We start from the raw sequence: 13995 nt of genomic DNA on the forward strand, positions 1-13995 counted from the left end.
TACGCCATCGACGTTATTTGAGGGGTGAGTCGTCGTACTAAATGTGTGGGAGGGTTTGAAGTTAATGTTTGGAATATTTATGCTTTTATTTTTAAAAAGTTATTAATGTAATTTTACTCATTGGGTAACGCACTTTCGATATCAGTTGGAAGTTTTCTGATATCTCTTATATTTACGGAATTATGGCCTGGCCACACTTAACGATTACACCCTGAATAGGCTCCATTTTTTGGATCTCCTTTGATTTCACGGGTCTACGTGGGGATATAAATCCAACACGTAGAGGAGAGCTTTAATGTCATGTAGAACGCCTGCTGGAACCCGTTCACAGGCGCAACAATTAGACACCCATGTACCGGTCTCAGCAGGCATTGGGACTACTGCAGAAAAAGTGAACAGTAGGTCTACCGGCCTATGGATTCTTCATAACTTTCATAAGTGTGTCTTTAATGTATTATTATATTATTATATAGCCTTTTATTTCCACAATTTTTTTTTTGCATTTTACATTACAAATTTCTTAAGATTAATTTTAATTATTTGTGGTCCCTGTTGGGGTAAAAGCCTCCTCCAAGCAATTTCTTCTTTATCAGGAATCCCACTCCATGAAGTCCCGCCGTCTCTCCTTTTCTATAGCTACATTCAGCTCCAATAATCTTGTTGTTGTTGCTAGTGACCTCACGTTGTAAGTGCATATTTTTAAACTGCGGCTTCTCTTAGATTTACTTTTGCTCGGAGGGTATTGGTCTAATTCCTCACGGTGACCAGCCGGGTCCCCCGGCTTTAATGTGTTAGTAATTGCAAAAGTGTAACTATAAATGACTTGTTCGGTGAGTAAGTTATTTCTAAACTGTAACTTTTGTTTATGAGCGACTAATTGAGTGCGTAACTTTTTGTGTTTAAGTGCAGATATCTTCGATGTCCAAGTTATTTTGACATAGTGTAACTCACCCCGGTCGCAGCACGGCCTTGCACACGGCGCAGCGGAAGCACGCGCGATGCAGTTGTAACCCGTCGGCCGTCACGCGCTCGGCGGCGAACACGCGCGTGCCGCACGCCGCGCACTGCACGCCCGCTGATGACGGGCCGCGCCAACTCTTCTTCTGCATAACAAAAAATTGAAGTAGGCTGTATCAGGGACACAGCCGCTATGGCTGACGTGAAACGTGGTGTGGACCGCTAATGCGAAGGCCGAAGGCCGAGCTCCGCGTAGGGCCGAAGGCCCGAAACGTCCAGGATTTTAGTGCTTTGACACAGAACAATAGTACAAGTGTCTAAATGTGAAGCCCGAAGGCCGAGCTCCGCGTAGGGCCGAAGAGGCCCGTAGCGTCCAGGATGTCAGTGCTTTAGCACAGAGCAATAGTACAAGTATCTAAATGCGAAGGCCGCAGGCCGAGCTCCGCGTAGGGCCGAAGGCCCGAAGCTTCCAGGACGTCAGTGCTTTAGCACAGAGCAATAGTACAAGTATCTATGTGACTGATTTCCATTCTCAGCTGTAATGTGGCAATGAACTTCACCCAATTTACCAAAAAAATCAATGTAATCTTGATGACCCTAGGGAGAGGAGGCACCATGGTCTAGAAATGCTTAGGGCATCAAAATATCCTAATCCGGCACTGGCTTTAACAGACGACCGCACCGGACCGCGAACTTGGTGTGTTCCGGCGCACTTTCAATCGTATGTCAGAGGGCCTACCGCGAACAACGTAGTTCACAAATTTTACTCCTATTCGCGGTAGACCCGCCGTACGTCCGTTAATACCATACCGCCGGGCGCAGTGCGGTGCGGTAGTCTGTTACGGCTTTATGACGTAGGGCAGTTTTATTCCGTTTCTGAACGCACCCATACAACTCGACAACCAACAATGACAATATTTTGTGACAGTGACATTATTTGTTATTAATTCAGAGATCGGACAGATTGGCGTCATTGCTCGCAATAATGTGGACATGACTCCAAATTTGATTAAATAATTAATCATTTAATTATTTTAGTTATTCTTTTACCTGAGATTTAAGTTATGCGGCTAGACGGCTTAGACTCCGTGTGAAGGATTTTGAATGTTGCCATACACATTTTGCTGTCACTACGGTATTAGATAAAATCCCGTATAAGGTATAGGTACGTATAATTTTATTTTACGTATATTCAACCAATAAGACCACTGTCAGGATGACTGATAATAATGCACTATCTAGTCTTAACCCCTTGACCGCCTCAAATGATGCGCGCGGCTACAGCCCAACTTCTTACTGTCTTCGTGCACTCCGATAAGGTTCACGATAGGCGCGGCGGTCAAAGGGTTAAATATGGATTTTTGATTATAAAATATATAACTCTTACCTCTTCTTTAGGTTGAATTTTAGCGTCCGGTTCCTCCTTTTTAACAAATTTGGTAGCCAGGTTCGCGACCTAGAAAAAAAAACTAAATGAGAAATATATAATTTTAAACAATTTCATTCGGAGCGGGTGGAAAATTTGGTAGCCAGGTTCGCGACCTAGAAAAAAAAACTAAATGAGAAATATATAATTTTAAACAATTTCATTCGGAGCGGGTGGAAAATTTGGTAGCCAGGTTCGCGACCTAGAAAAAAAAACTAAATGAGAAATATATAATTTTAAACAATTTCATTCGGAGCGGGTGGAAGGTGTATGAGATATTGCTAATTCTGTATGAGATATTGCTAATTCTCTGACGGAAGCAACAGTCTCCTAGCCTAGTCGGTAGTGACTAGTGAGTGACCCTGCCTACCAAGTCGGATGTCCCGGGTTCGTGTCCCGTTAAGGGCATCATCTATTTGTGTGTTTATCACGATTATTTCCGTACACGGCGGGAAGAAGTTGATAACTCGAGATATTAAAAAACAAAAATATTACTTTGCTAATCCGCGTAAAAAGATAGCGTGCTAGTCAATCAGTGCTAACCCGTACTTACTTGCGTATTTTTTGCATGCAATTAATGTTCCCACCCTCCCACCCCAAAAATAAATACGCAAATAAATATAACAAACCACCACCAAATAAATAATAAGTACTCGACACGTGTTTCGCCTCTCTACGAGGCATCCTCAGGAGCTGTTGACGGTCTGACGTCCAGCAACGGAAAACGCCGATTTTTACGCGGATTAGCAAAGTAATATTTTGGTTTTAATTAATATGGATTTCCGCAAAGTAACGCCTGATTCTATTCACTAACTCGAGATATTCTACCGAAGAAATTTGAACTCTACATAAAATCACATATGGTTCAAATTTATTCCATTTTTTCCGACCAGATATCAACTTATTCCCGCCGTGTACGGATTTGTTCCTGAGTTATTGATATTATCAACGCATAATAAGTATGTATATATACTGGGTCAAGCAAATCTTGTCAGTAGCAAACGGCGGCAAATTTGAAAAATCATGGGTTAGCAACACTGTGTTCGAATAATTCGAAAATTGCGTGTCATCTGTGTTTTATCTGTGGAATGTGGATCGCGAATGACAGCCATCATCATTGTTTACGTTCGGAATCGATTCTAATTCAAGAGATATTTCTGCTGAGTTACCATTAAATACCAATATATTAAATAAGATTGTGCTTAATCAAAGCTAAGGTGCCTACAATGCCTACAGTGCCAACTGAGGAATCTAATAAAATATAAAAATCCAGTAGGACATCTACCTGCTGAAGCAATGATTTTAATCATACATTCTTGTTTAACGGCATAGTCCACTTCTAATTTTATTTTGAGATCTTTAAATTATTAATCATTTTTATCAACAACACACACCGCTTTTAAATTGTCCGTCCATACCTATTAATAACAATTTCAAACATTTTCAATAGAGAATCCGCAACTGACAATTTGAATTGACGTACGTAATAGGGCGCGCTCGGCGGAAAAAAAGTTTTGGTTCGATGTACATTGTACATTGCTGCTTTTCTTAGCGCAATACTACTCTTTGAGTGTTGCCCTACTTTAGTTTGCTTTACATTGCTACTGACAAGATTTGCTTGACGCACATTAACTAAATAACTATATAAATACCTAATAGCCAAGACTATTGATTGTAATACGGCCCCGACACTATCATGAATACTGACATTACTTTGAAGGAATGACGTTTTTAGTGATAGTGTAGGGATTGTCATGAAGGAATGACGGCAAGTAATGTAGTTTATTTTAATTATTTCCATCAGTATTGGAGTTATGTCAAAGTAATGATACTAGAAATGACATCACTACTGACAGTAAAATGATTAGAATGATGGAATCAGAAATGACAGAAAGAATGATGGACGATAATGAAGTTATTAAACATTTTTAATATTTTTGAAGTAATGTCAAAATAATAGCATTATACTGATAGTACATTAATTTTCTGAACACTAAAAAATCTACAAGTACAGCTTTTACAATGTAAGTGAAGTTGATCATTCTATGAAATGGTAATATGAGAAACATTTTCTATAAAGCGCAATTCTACGAAAATGTAGTATATGAAACAACGTACAACCAAATACTGCCAGGTTAAGGTGAGGCCGACCAAGACATACGTCAACAGGTTTATTTTACCTATTATAATCCGTTTGTTTCATTCTATTTTTCGATGAGGTAAATTGTAGCTGTCACGTGATCCAATAAATCTGGTTGGACTGCAAAAACTGCCAGGCTAAGGTGAGACCGACCACTTTTTTTTTACTGTCCTCAAAGTCAGGTATTCTACCATACAACTTTCATTCTATTTTTCGATGAGGTTTTTTTTGATGAATTTTTGTCCAACGTTTTTGCCATTTGTTCAAAATCTGCCAGGTTAAGCCCAGGCCGACCAAGTGCGTTGGAAGCTTCGAGCAACACCGGCTTCCGACACGTCGGAAGGGAGGGGCCCAAGCGATATCTCACCGTACAAATCATTCTGCCATTTTTCGCGGGGGGAAGGTGCACACAGTCGCACTTCTCACACACTTACATACAAAATCCAATCAAAGGCCCTACCGCAAACCACGTTCGACGTGTTGCCTCTCTATGGCACTTGTAAATTCATACGTAACTGTGACAGGGAGGCAACACGTCGAACGTGGTTTGCGGTAGGCCCTCTGTAATGACGACACAAATACATAGAAAATGACACACGTCAAAGACAAATCTTGCAAACCTCGATCTCTTTTTGTGTACGGACGAGTGACTAGTGTCACAACACGCACACTAACACATTTTCTTTGAAGTATGTCATTGTATTCTGAGAGATGAGAAGTCGGATTTGTCGCTCGACCGATCCGCAATTTGTACTGAGCGAGCAAAATCAATAAATCCAACAATAACTTGAGACTAAAATATAATAATTGTATTTAAATGTAATTAAACGTATGATATGTAAAAAAAAAAATCCCATGTGAAATGTAACACTTTCTTTTTGTAAATTTGATGTCCCCGACATCTTTTTATAACAAAAAACCGAGCAAACAGGCATTTTTGTGCAGCAGTGTTCACGCGCGCGTCTGGACTCAGTCTAGTGAAAAATCCAAGTGCAACTAGTTTTATTACCCGCGCTAGATTTTATTGACGCGCTAATCTTGTACCTCGGCAGAGGGGAAATAGTGCGAATGCCGCCTCCCTTCCGTGTTGCTCGAAGGTTGGAAGCTACTAAATGTCAGGTACCTCTACAGGGTAGGTATATTCTATTTTTTGATCAGGTTTGTTTCATGCAGCTGGCCACCGGACTAGTCGATTTCGCGATTGTTGACGCCTTCGCGCCTTGTTCCCCGTTTTTAGGGTTCCGTACCACACAAGGAAAAAAATACGGAACCCTTAGAGGATCACTCGTGTGTCTGGCTGTCCGTCTATCACAGCCTATTTTCTCCGAAACTATTGGACCAATTAAGTTGAGATTTGGCACACATATGTAAGTTTGTGACCCAAGAAAATTAAAAAATAAAGTTTTTCAAACTATATCGCGTTACATATCAAATCAAAGAGCTCATTGTAAGAATCTCAATTTTTTTATAATTTTAGGATAGTTTAGCAGTTATTCAAGAAAATCGGCAAAAAAATATATCATTACCCCCCCCCCCCTTATCTCCGAAAATTATTATTATTATTATTTGTATCTCCTTGGATATCACGGGCCTATAATCCCGGTTTTTTGATAGGCTTGCGTGGGGACACAGATCCAACACGTAGAGGCCCCTTGGAGAGCTTTTATGTCATGTAGAACGCCTGCTGGAACCCGTTCACAGGTGCAACAATAGACACCCGTGAACCGGTCTCAGCAGGCATTGGGACTATTGTAGAAAAAGAGAACAGTATACCGGTCTATGGATTGAAGTTTGGGTGGACTATGAGACTGGGCTATTGTAAAAGAGGTCCGGACACCTGCCATAACAATGTTAACACCGTCATCGAGGCAGGCGGTGACTCGCCGCTGACTAGATGGGCCCCTGAAACTGCCGTCGTAAAGACGACCAGGAGCAACATCGGTGTGAGCGGCTCAGGGGTGTCGAGAGGTGTGCGCCGCTTTCTACCCAGTGGCTGTTAATAGCCACTGTGCCAACTCGCGTCTTATGCATCTTTCACTTCCACCCCTGGAGCATATAGCTCTAACGACTCCTCTCTGGACGGCCAATGAAGGCAAGCCAGAGCTGAGAGTCCTGCGGGTCCCCTTGGGGTCCACTCCGACCGACGAAGACACGCCGGAGACGGAGACCCTGACCGACTCTCGGGAGCACTCGGGTCCGTGGGGTCGTTACTCCCCAACAGCTCGCCACAAGCTGCCCTGCGGGCTTATTATTATTATTATTATAAGCCTATATTGTCCCACTGTTGGGCAAAGGCCTCCGTAAATACTGGGTCTAAAATTTTGAAAAAAATACACAAGATAGTTCTTTGCCTATAGATGACAGGAAAACCTATTAGAAATGTGCAGTCACCTTAGACTGGCACTTTTTGCAGTCCGACCAGATTGATGGTACCACGTGACAGCTACAATTTACCTCATCGAAAAATATAATGAAACAAACGGATTATAATAGCTAAAATAAACCTGTTGACGTGTCTTGGTCGGCCTCACCTTAACCTGGCAGTTTTTGGTTGTACGTTGTTTCATATATACTACATTTTCGACTTTTCTGGCAACAGTTTGTTTCTGCGGGGGTCGCAGTTCTAACCTAACCTAACCTACTTTTCTAGCAACCGTTTGTTTCTGTGGGGGTCGCAGTTCTAACCTAACCTAACCTACTTTTCTAGCAACCGTTTGTTTCTGCGGGGGTCGCAGTTCTAACTTAACCTAACCTACTTTTCTGGCAATAGTTTGTGTCTGTGGGGGTCGCAGTTTGTGAAATAGGGTGACACCGGAGACGCGCACAGTTGAGGACTGTCAGCCATTTAAGCAAATGGTAAAGATGGCAAAGTTGTCGCGTAAAGCGATGGCGGACAAGAGCGGCAGTGGTTTACCGAACTAAAGTTACCTTCTTAGTGCCGTGGTCTGGGCGACCAGAGTCCTTGAGTTTCTGGTCCAGCTTCTGCAGAGTCTCGTCTATTTCACCCCACTTCTCCTCGTTGTCGCCCTCCTTTAGACGTTTCTGGCGGCCTAAGAACTGCAAAACACAAAATGTATGTATACGTTATAAGTTTTTATTAAATCTTGTCTCAAAATTTGGGGGGTCCATTCGCAACATAACAGTGCCCCGAAGTTTGATCTACATCGGTCGGAATTGGCTCCTTGTTACGGATTGAAACATGTCAAGCAATCTTCGACTCAAAATACGTGAGTGACCCGTTTCATATTTAAGTTTTGTTATTAACCTTACCTGTTCCCTATCCCACTTCGGCACGCGCTCGGCTGCCCTCGGCTCCGGTCGGCCAAGCTTGTTTTCAAGTATCTTGCGTTCAATCTCCCTCACGTTCCAGTCGTCTCGCTCAATCTTGCCAACGGATCTGAAAAGAAAATGATTGTTAACTTTTTGAACGCCATCAGCCGTGGCTCACTCCGCGAATGAGTACATGCGCCCACACCAGTTTTGGTGTCTAGCAGTAGTATTTGCCGCGCCCCGCAATGGAACGGATGCCTGCTCGCGCTTGCGCCACCTTGCGGTCATACCTATAATAATAGACGCGTTTTGTTAGAGAGCCAAACTTCTGTATTATTCTAGTATTATTTATTCAGTAACGCATATCGTATTTCTTATTCGATAAAAACATCAATTTGCATTTTATCCACAAGAGTGGCAGTTATATGAGGCAAACTTTGTGTCGTTCCTTGTTCCCTCATATTTGTTAGTTAAAGTAACTTTGATTATCAAGTAATTGATGATTACCAATGCAATGATAAATATTTAATAACAGTCAGCAGCTGTAGTAAATTTTACAGTTCGTTCGGATATTTCCCGACATGTAAAATTTTGTGCTTAAATCGGGAGTACCTGTATCTGAAACTACGGTATCTTATCTTTTATCTAATTAAAGCGGTGAAAAATACACCCTGACAATACCTCATCAAATCCTTGGGTTTGGACGCCTTCGGCGCGCTGACTGGCGCCGTTCCAGAAAGTTCGGCCGCGAGCCTCGCGACGCGCGCGCCGCTGCCCGCCGTGCGCCCGCCCCCGCCCACTATGCGACCCTCCTCCTATAGCAAAACAGGTGAAATTAGCTTGGCTTAGGACAAACTTGGCAGTAGATTATAACTTTGTTTTGTATCGCTGACTGAACAGATACCATTACATACATGTAAACATAGCGAAGATGACAATCGAAAAGAAATTAAATAAAAGTAACGTCATAATTTTCAAACATTATTTAAGTCTCAATTGGCATTTTCTAAAGCCTAAAAAAGTTATATATGACCCCGAGATAGTGTCTAACTGCTTACATATGGTAATAATCATACGTCGGACTCCAGCGGGCATTTTCGTGGCATGTCAGAATGATAGGTAAGGTTGGCAAATCAATCAATTCACTTTCGAGTATTTGTACTTAGTATTTGGTACCTAGTATTTATAATGTGAAATTCCAAATATCATAGCAACTAACTGCGTTATTTATAAACGTACTGTCAAAATGGCGAAAAAGTTCGTTTGGCTTTATCCGTCACTCAGACAATTGCAGCTGTGAGAAAGGAACAAAACAAATGAGTTAACTGGGCATGTCAAGTTCTATGAACACGGCTATGTTACAAATACTAGGTACATTATGATACTCGTAAGTTAAGATTTTTTTGTAAACCTTACCTTGCCCTCAAACTGCCCCCTATAGTCCGACGTATGGTAATAATGTACATATTTGACTTATACATGACATATTATGTCATGTATAAGTCAAATAAAATGTCAGTAAGGTAACAGCACCAGTCATGGGACATTTAAGAAGAAATTTGGAGTATTTGTGATATTTCCCTGATACATGTAAATGGTCTACCGCTCAGCGTGTTAAAAGAAGAAGGTCCTATCCGTCTTTCATGTTTCAGGCGTGTTGTATCAAAGATACTGCAATGAGTTTCCATATACTTAACAAATTAAAACTATGTTTTTCTTCTCCAGTCATGGACACCAAAGCTCCAGTAATGGAACCCCGGTAATGGACGTGGATCCAGTAATGGGCCCCCTATAATGGACATTGCTCTATCAGTACAAAATATTGAAATAGGGAATAAATTATGGCAAAAAAATCAATTTTTGGTATAAGCTTTTATCACTGAATGTATTTTTCTTTCCACAGCCATTATTATTGTATTAGACCCATCGAGACAATTCTAATATACCCAAACACAATTAGTTAGCGTTTATCGCAGAGTTCCTACAATTCTTCTAAATCTTGACAATTGTCATAAACTTAGCAAGAGAAATGTCTGTTTTTTCCGATATAATAAAGTTTCATTTAATATTACAATGATTGTGGCAAACAGGAATACGGCCCGCCCGATGGTAAGCGGTAGCCGTAGCCCATGGACGCCTGTGACGTCAGCAACAGTGATGTTTTTCAATTGTCGCACCTGTCACCGATACGATGTGAAATTGGGGCCTAGTTGATATATTACGTAACCACATTTTATTTCTGTATTATTTAAACATGAAATTATGCCATGCCAAGCATCACTATGTAAATTGTCCCATCATAAAAGGTATGCAGTTTTACAGAGCTCCTATAATGAGATTGGGCCAAATACCACTATTTTTTTTACATCTGTGGAGTCACAACATAGAGTGTGTTGTATACCTTACTCGTATCTCATGGTCAGAGAGCGCAACTTTGGTGCCGATGACGTCATTATGACGTTAAGTCGCATATAGGATGTTTTTTTAAAACAACATTGTAACACCTCAATGATTCTTAATAATGATAATATATATATATCATTGTTTATTTATAAAAATGCTTGGTAATTTACACAAAAAATAATGTAAACATTAAAAAACGATACGAAACGATCTCCTTCTCGTTCAATATGCTTTGTTGTTTTGAAATGTTTCTCTATATTGCTTGCTTTTGCTGTTAAATTTTGGTCACATTTTTTCATTTTTTACAATCAGAAAAGGAAATTTCTGCAAATACGGCTGCAGAGACTCAATAGCGACTTCAAACAATAATATTTCGGTTATATTCGACTAATAAAAAAATAAGTAATCAGTAATTGGTTGTAATTTCCAACAATCTTGTTTTTAATATGACAAAGACAGTTAGTTATGTTTTTATACGTGGCCAGTACGTATAAAAACTCTCAACTCAAGTTTCAATATCAGTAAACTAAAGAGGCCAATAAGTTGTTATTTGTTTAAGTATCTATAATCTAGATAACCTAATCTAATCTAGTATTTTAGTAGTAATATAATCTAGTATTTTATTATTATTATTTATATCTCCTTTTTTTGGAATCACGGGCCTGTAAATCCCGGTCTTTTGATAGGCTTGCGTGGGGATATAGATCCAACACGTAGAGGCCCTTTGGAGAGCTTTAATGTCATGTAGAACGCCTGCTGGAACCCGTTCCCAGGTGCAACAATAGACACCCATGAACCGGTGTCAGCAGGCATTGGGACTATTGTAGAAAAAGAGAACAGTATACCGGGTCTATGGATTGAAGTTTAGGTGGACTATGAGACTGGGCTATTGTAAAGAGGTCCGGACACCTGCCATAACAATGTTAACACCGTCATCGAGGCAGGCGGTGACTTGCCGCTGACTAGATGGGCCCCTGAAACTGCCGTCGTAAAGACGACCAGGAGCAACATCGGTGTGAGCGGCTCAGGGGTGTCGAGAGGTGTGCGCCGCTTTCTACCCAGTGGCTGTTACCAGCCACTGTGCCAACTCGCGTCTTATGCATCTTTCACTTCCACCCCTGGAGCATATAGCTCTAACGACTCCTCTCTGGACAGCCAATGAAGGCAAGCCAGAGCTGAGAGTCCTGCGGGTCCCCTTGGGGTTCCACTCCGACCGACGAAGACACGCCGGAGACGGAGACCCTGACCGACTCTCGGGAGCACTCGGGTCCGTGGGGTCGTTACTCCCCAACAGCTCGCCACAAGCTGCCCTGCGGGCTTATTATTATTATTATAACAACACTCTGTATTTAGCTTCACGTCATACGTCTGTCATCGGCACCAAAGTTGCGCTCTCTGCTCATGGTAAATGCAATTAACAAAACACATTCTAGTTTTTAACAAGTATTCATTAATTTAAATTTAATAAATTAACTCACCTCTTTTAGCGAAGTTGTTAAGAATTCTTAGTGGTATTTTTTCCAGTGACACAACAACTTTTGGGTTGACGCCAATTTCTTAAAAAATAACCGAATTTAATTTAAAAAAATCAAACTGAGACAGCTCCAGGACTCTTATTTATGATAAAATATAGCCAGTGTTTATAAACTACTTTTATTAGAGGATTTGTGGTTTTATGTCCCATTACTGGTTCCACGTCCATTATAGGGTATACTACATTTTTTATCAGAATGATACGCAGCCATCGTCCCTTAGGTAATTAATGTTATTTTTTATTGTTAAAAATATTTTTTTCTTGTTTAAATCGGTGACTTTCGATGACTTATATTATAACATCTGTTGTCAAAAAGTCCTTGCCAGAAAAATAAATTAATACCTCTATAAATCAGACAAGCTTTCGGCGTCGGCGAAAGCTGGCGGGATACCGCTCTGGACCGATCAAAGTGGCGTGCTCTTGTGTTGGAGGCCAAGACTCATTTTGGGTCACCGCGCCAACAAAGTAAGTAAGTAGTAAGTAGTAGTAGTATAAATCAGACATATGACGAAGGCCAAATAGAATTAGACCAAGTCTGCAACGATATCACTGATAGCATACGCAGTGAAAGTGTTTATAACGGAATATTATATCTACTGCCAACATTAATATTTGTGTTAGTAACACAACAGTGTCAATACAAAACAAAACATAAATTTCACAACAGTGACTGTTAGAAGATAAGTAGGAAGTAATAAATAAGACACAACACTTCATGGTTTTCCAATATCCACAATTAGGGTCGGTTGCACCAAACTGTTCGTATCGTTAAAGAGTTTGCTAATTTTTTATGTATGGAAAGTTTCATAGTAAAGCGCGGGGGCGCGCCGGCTAACTTTGATCAGTCTGTCAAATGTGGTTGGTGCAACTGGCCCTTAGTACACTCGGCATCAAATAGATCGGACCAACTTTACTTGTGTACATACAAACAGCACACTGTTAACTGAACATCGGTGCAGTGCACCTTATTACAAAAGCCATAAGGTGCACCGGTGGACAGTTAACAATGTGGCCGATGGTACAGGGTGTTTTTATTTTTCGTTGTAAGTCGATAAAATCATTGTCCCGCCACTTTCATAGCCGAACTCCAATTATACTAAGATTTATATTATATTGTAAGCATTTTATAAATGTAGGTATAGCTTATTAACTTCATATTCACACGAACATAATGCAATTAGGTACGAGTAGGTATGTTAAATTTTAAACAAGACTCAAATAAGTAAAAAAGGAAGTCATGTTTGAATGTGTCCCATTACCCCCTGTAATGTTATTATAGTAGAAGTTTGGTATGAAAAAAAATACTAAATTTGATTACTTATTTAAAAGTTGTGGGCCTATCGGTGTTGAGTTATAAACTGAGCTGTAATTTTATACCTTAAAATAAGGATATTTTAAAAGAAATTTATAGGATAAATAAAGATTTTATCCTATCCCGCGAAACAGCGTTAGTACATATATTTTAGTTTAGTAATTACGGATATTTTTTTTAAAGTGGAACTCTGCTATCGTCACCTACAACTCGTAATGGCTTTCAAGCCTAGTAACGGATCTCTTCTATGGATTTGGACTATTTCTTTATCTTATGTTATATAATATATCGTCGTCTAGTGCTATATCAGAGATATATATAACTCCGTATAAGATAAATAAAGTCTAAGAAAAAAACGTGCCTCAATAAGTCATTCTCGAATAGATGGCGCCATTATAATTTATACCTTTGGCCTATTCTCGGCTAGATGGCGTTGAAGACACCGTTTGATATTTAACAATTTTAACACATATCACTCATATCAGTGAAAGAACATGGGTCAGTATGGAACAATAAAAATTAAGAATCATTTATCCGTAAACATATTTTGATTATTTTATACATTTTCAATTTTATTTTAAGTTTTAATCGTGTGTCGATAGATGGCAGTAAATGTTCCGTGACTACAAAACTGATAATGACAGGACCCCTCTATACTATCTATTCTTTTTGGCTATATTAATTCGCATAACGTATAACTCCTAATTCAAATTTGCATCATATATTACGCATAACTTTTAAATGGCATAATAATATTCCTTCGCATATCATAAATTGTCATAACAATGACTTGTGATAAATCAATGTTACTTTGCATAATTATGAAATGGTATAAATATAAAAGTGCGAGTCGGACTCGCGCACGATGGGTTCCGTACCATACTGCAAAAAAGGCAAAAACACTAACAACGGGTTGCACTCCGGGAGTGCCGACAGAAGTGAAAACTCAATGA

At 40.1% G+C, this 13995-nt stretch overlaps 1 protein-coding gene across 6 annotated transcripts in view; it reads right to left on the bottom strand.

The window, feature by feature from the left end:
* LOC134678720 (F-actin-monooxygenase Mical-like) overlaps window positions 1-13995 on the bottom strand; it is a 198146-nt gene that overhangs the window by 88718 nt on the left and 95433 nt on the right. For all 6 annotated transcript variants that reach the window (XM_063537382.1, XM_063537386.1, XM_063537385.1 and 3 more), the window contains exons 15-19: window positions 8475-8608; window positions 7794-7920; window positions 7452-7580; window positions 2345-2413; window positions 952-1103 (exon numbers count right to left, since the gene is read on the bottom strand). In XM_063537382.1, coding sequence (XP_063393452.1) covers window positions 952-1103; window positions 2345-2413; window positions 7452-7580; window positions 7794-7920; window positions 8475-8608 — 611 coding nt within the window. The remainder of the gene's footprint in view (window positions 1-951; window positions 1104-2344; window positions 2414-7451; window positions 7581-7793; window positions 7921-8474; window positions 8609-13995) is intronic.

Source organism: Cydia fagiglandana, chromosome Z (genome assembly GCF_963556715.1).
Source record: "Cydia fagiglandana chromosome Z, ilCydFagi1.1, whole genome shotgun sequence".
NCBI lineage: Eukaryota > Metazoa > Arthropoda > Insecta > Lepidoptera > Tortricidae > Cydia > Cydia fagiglandana.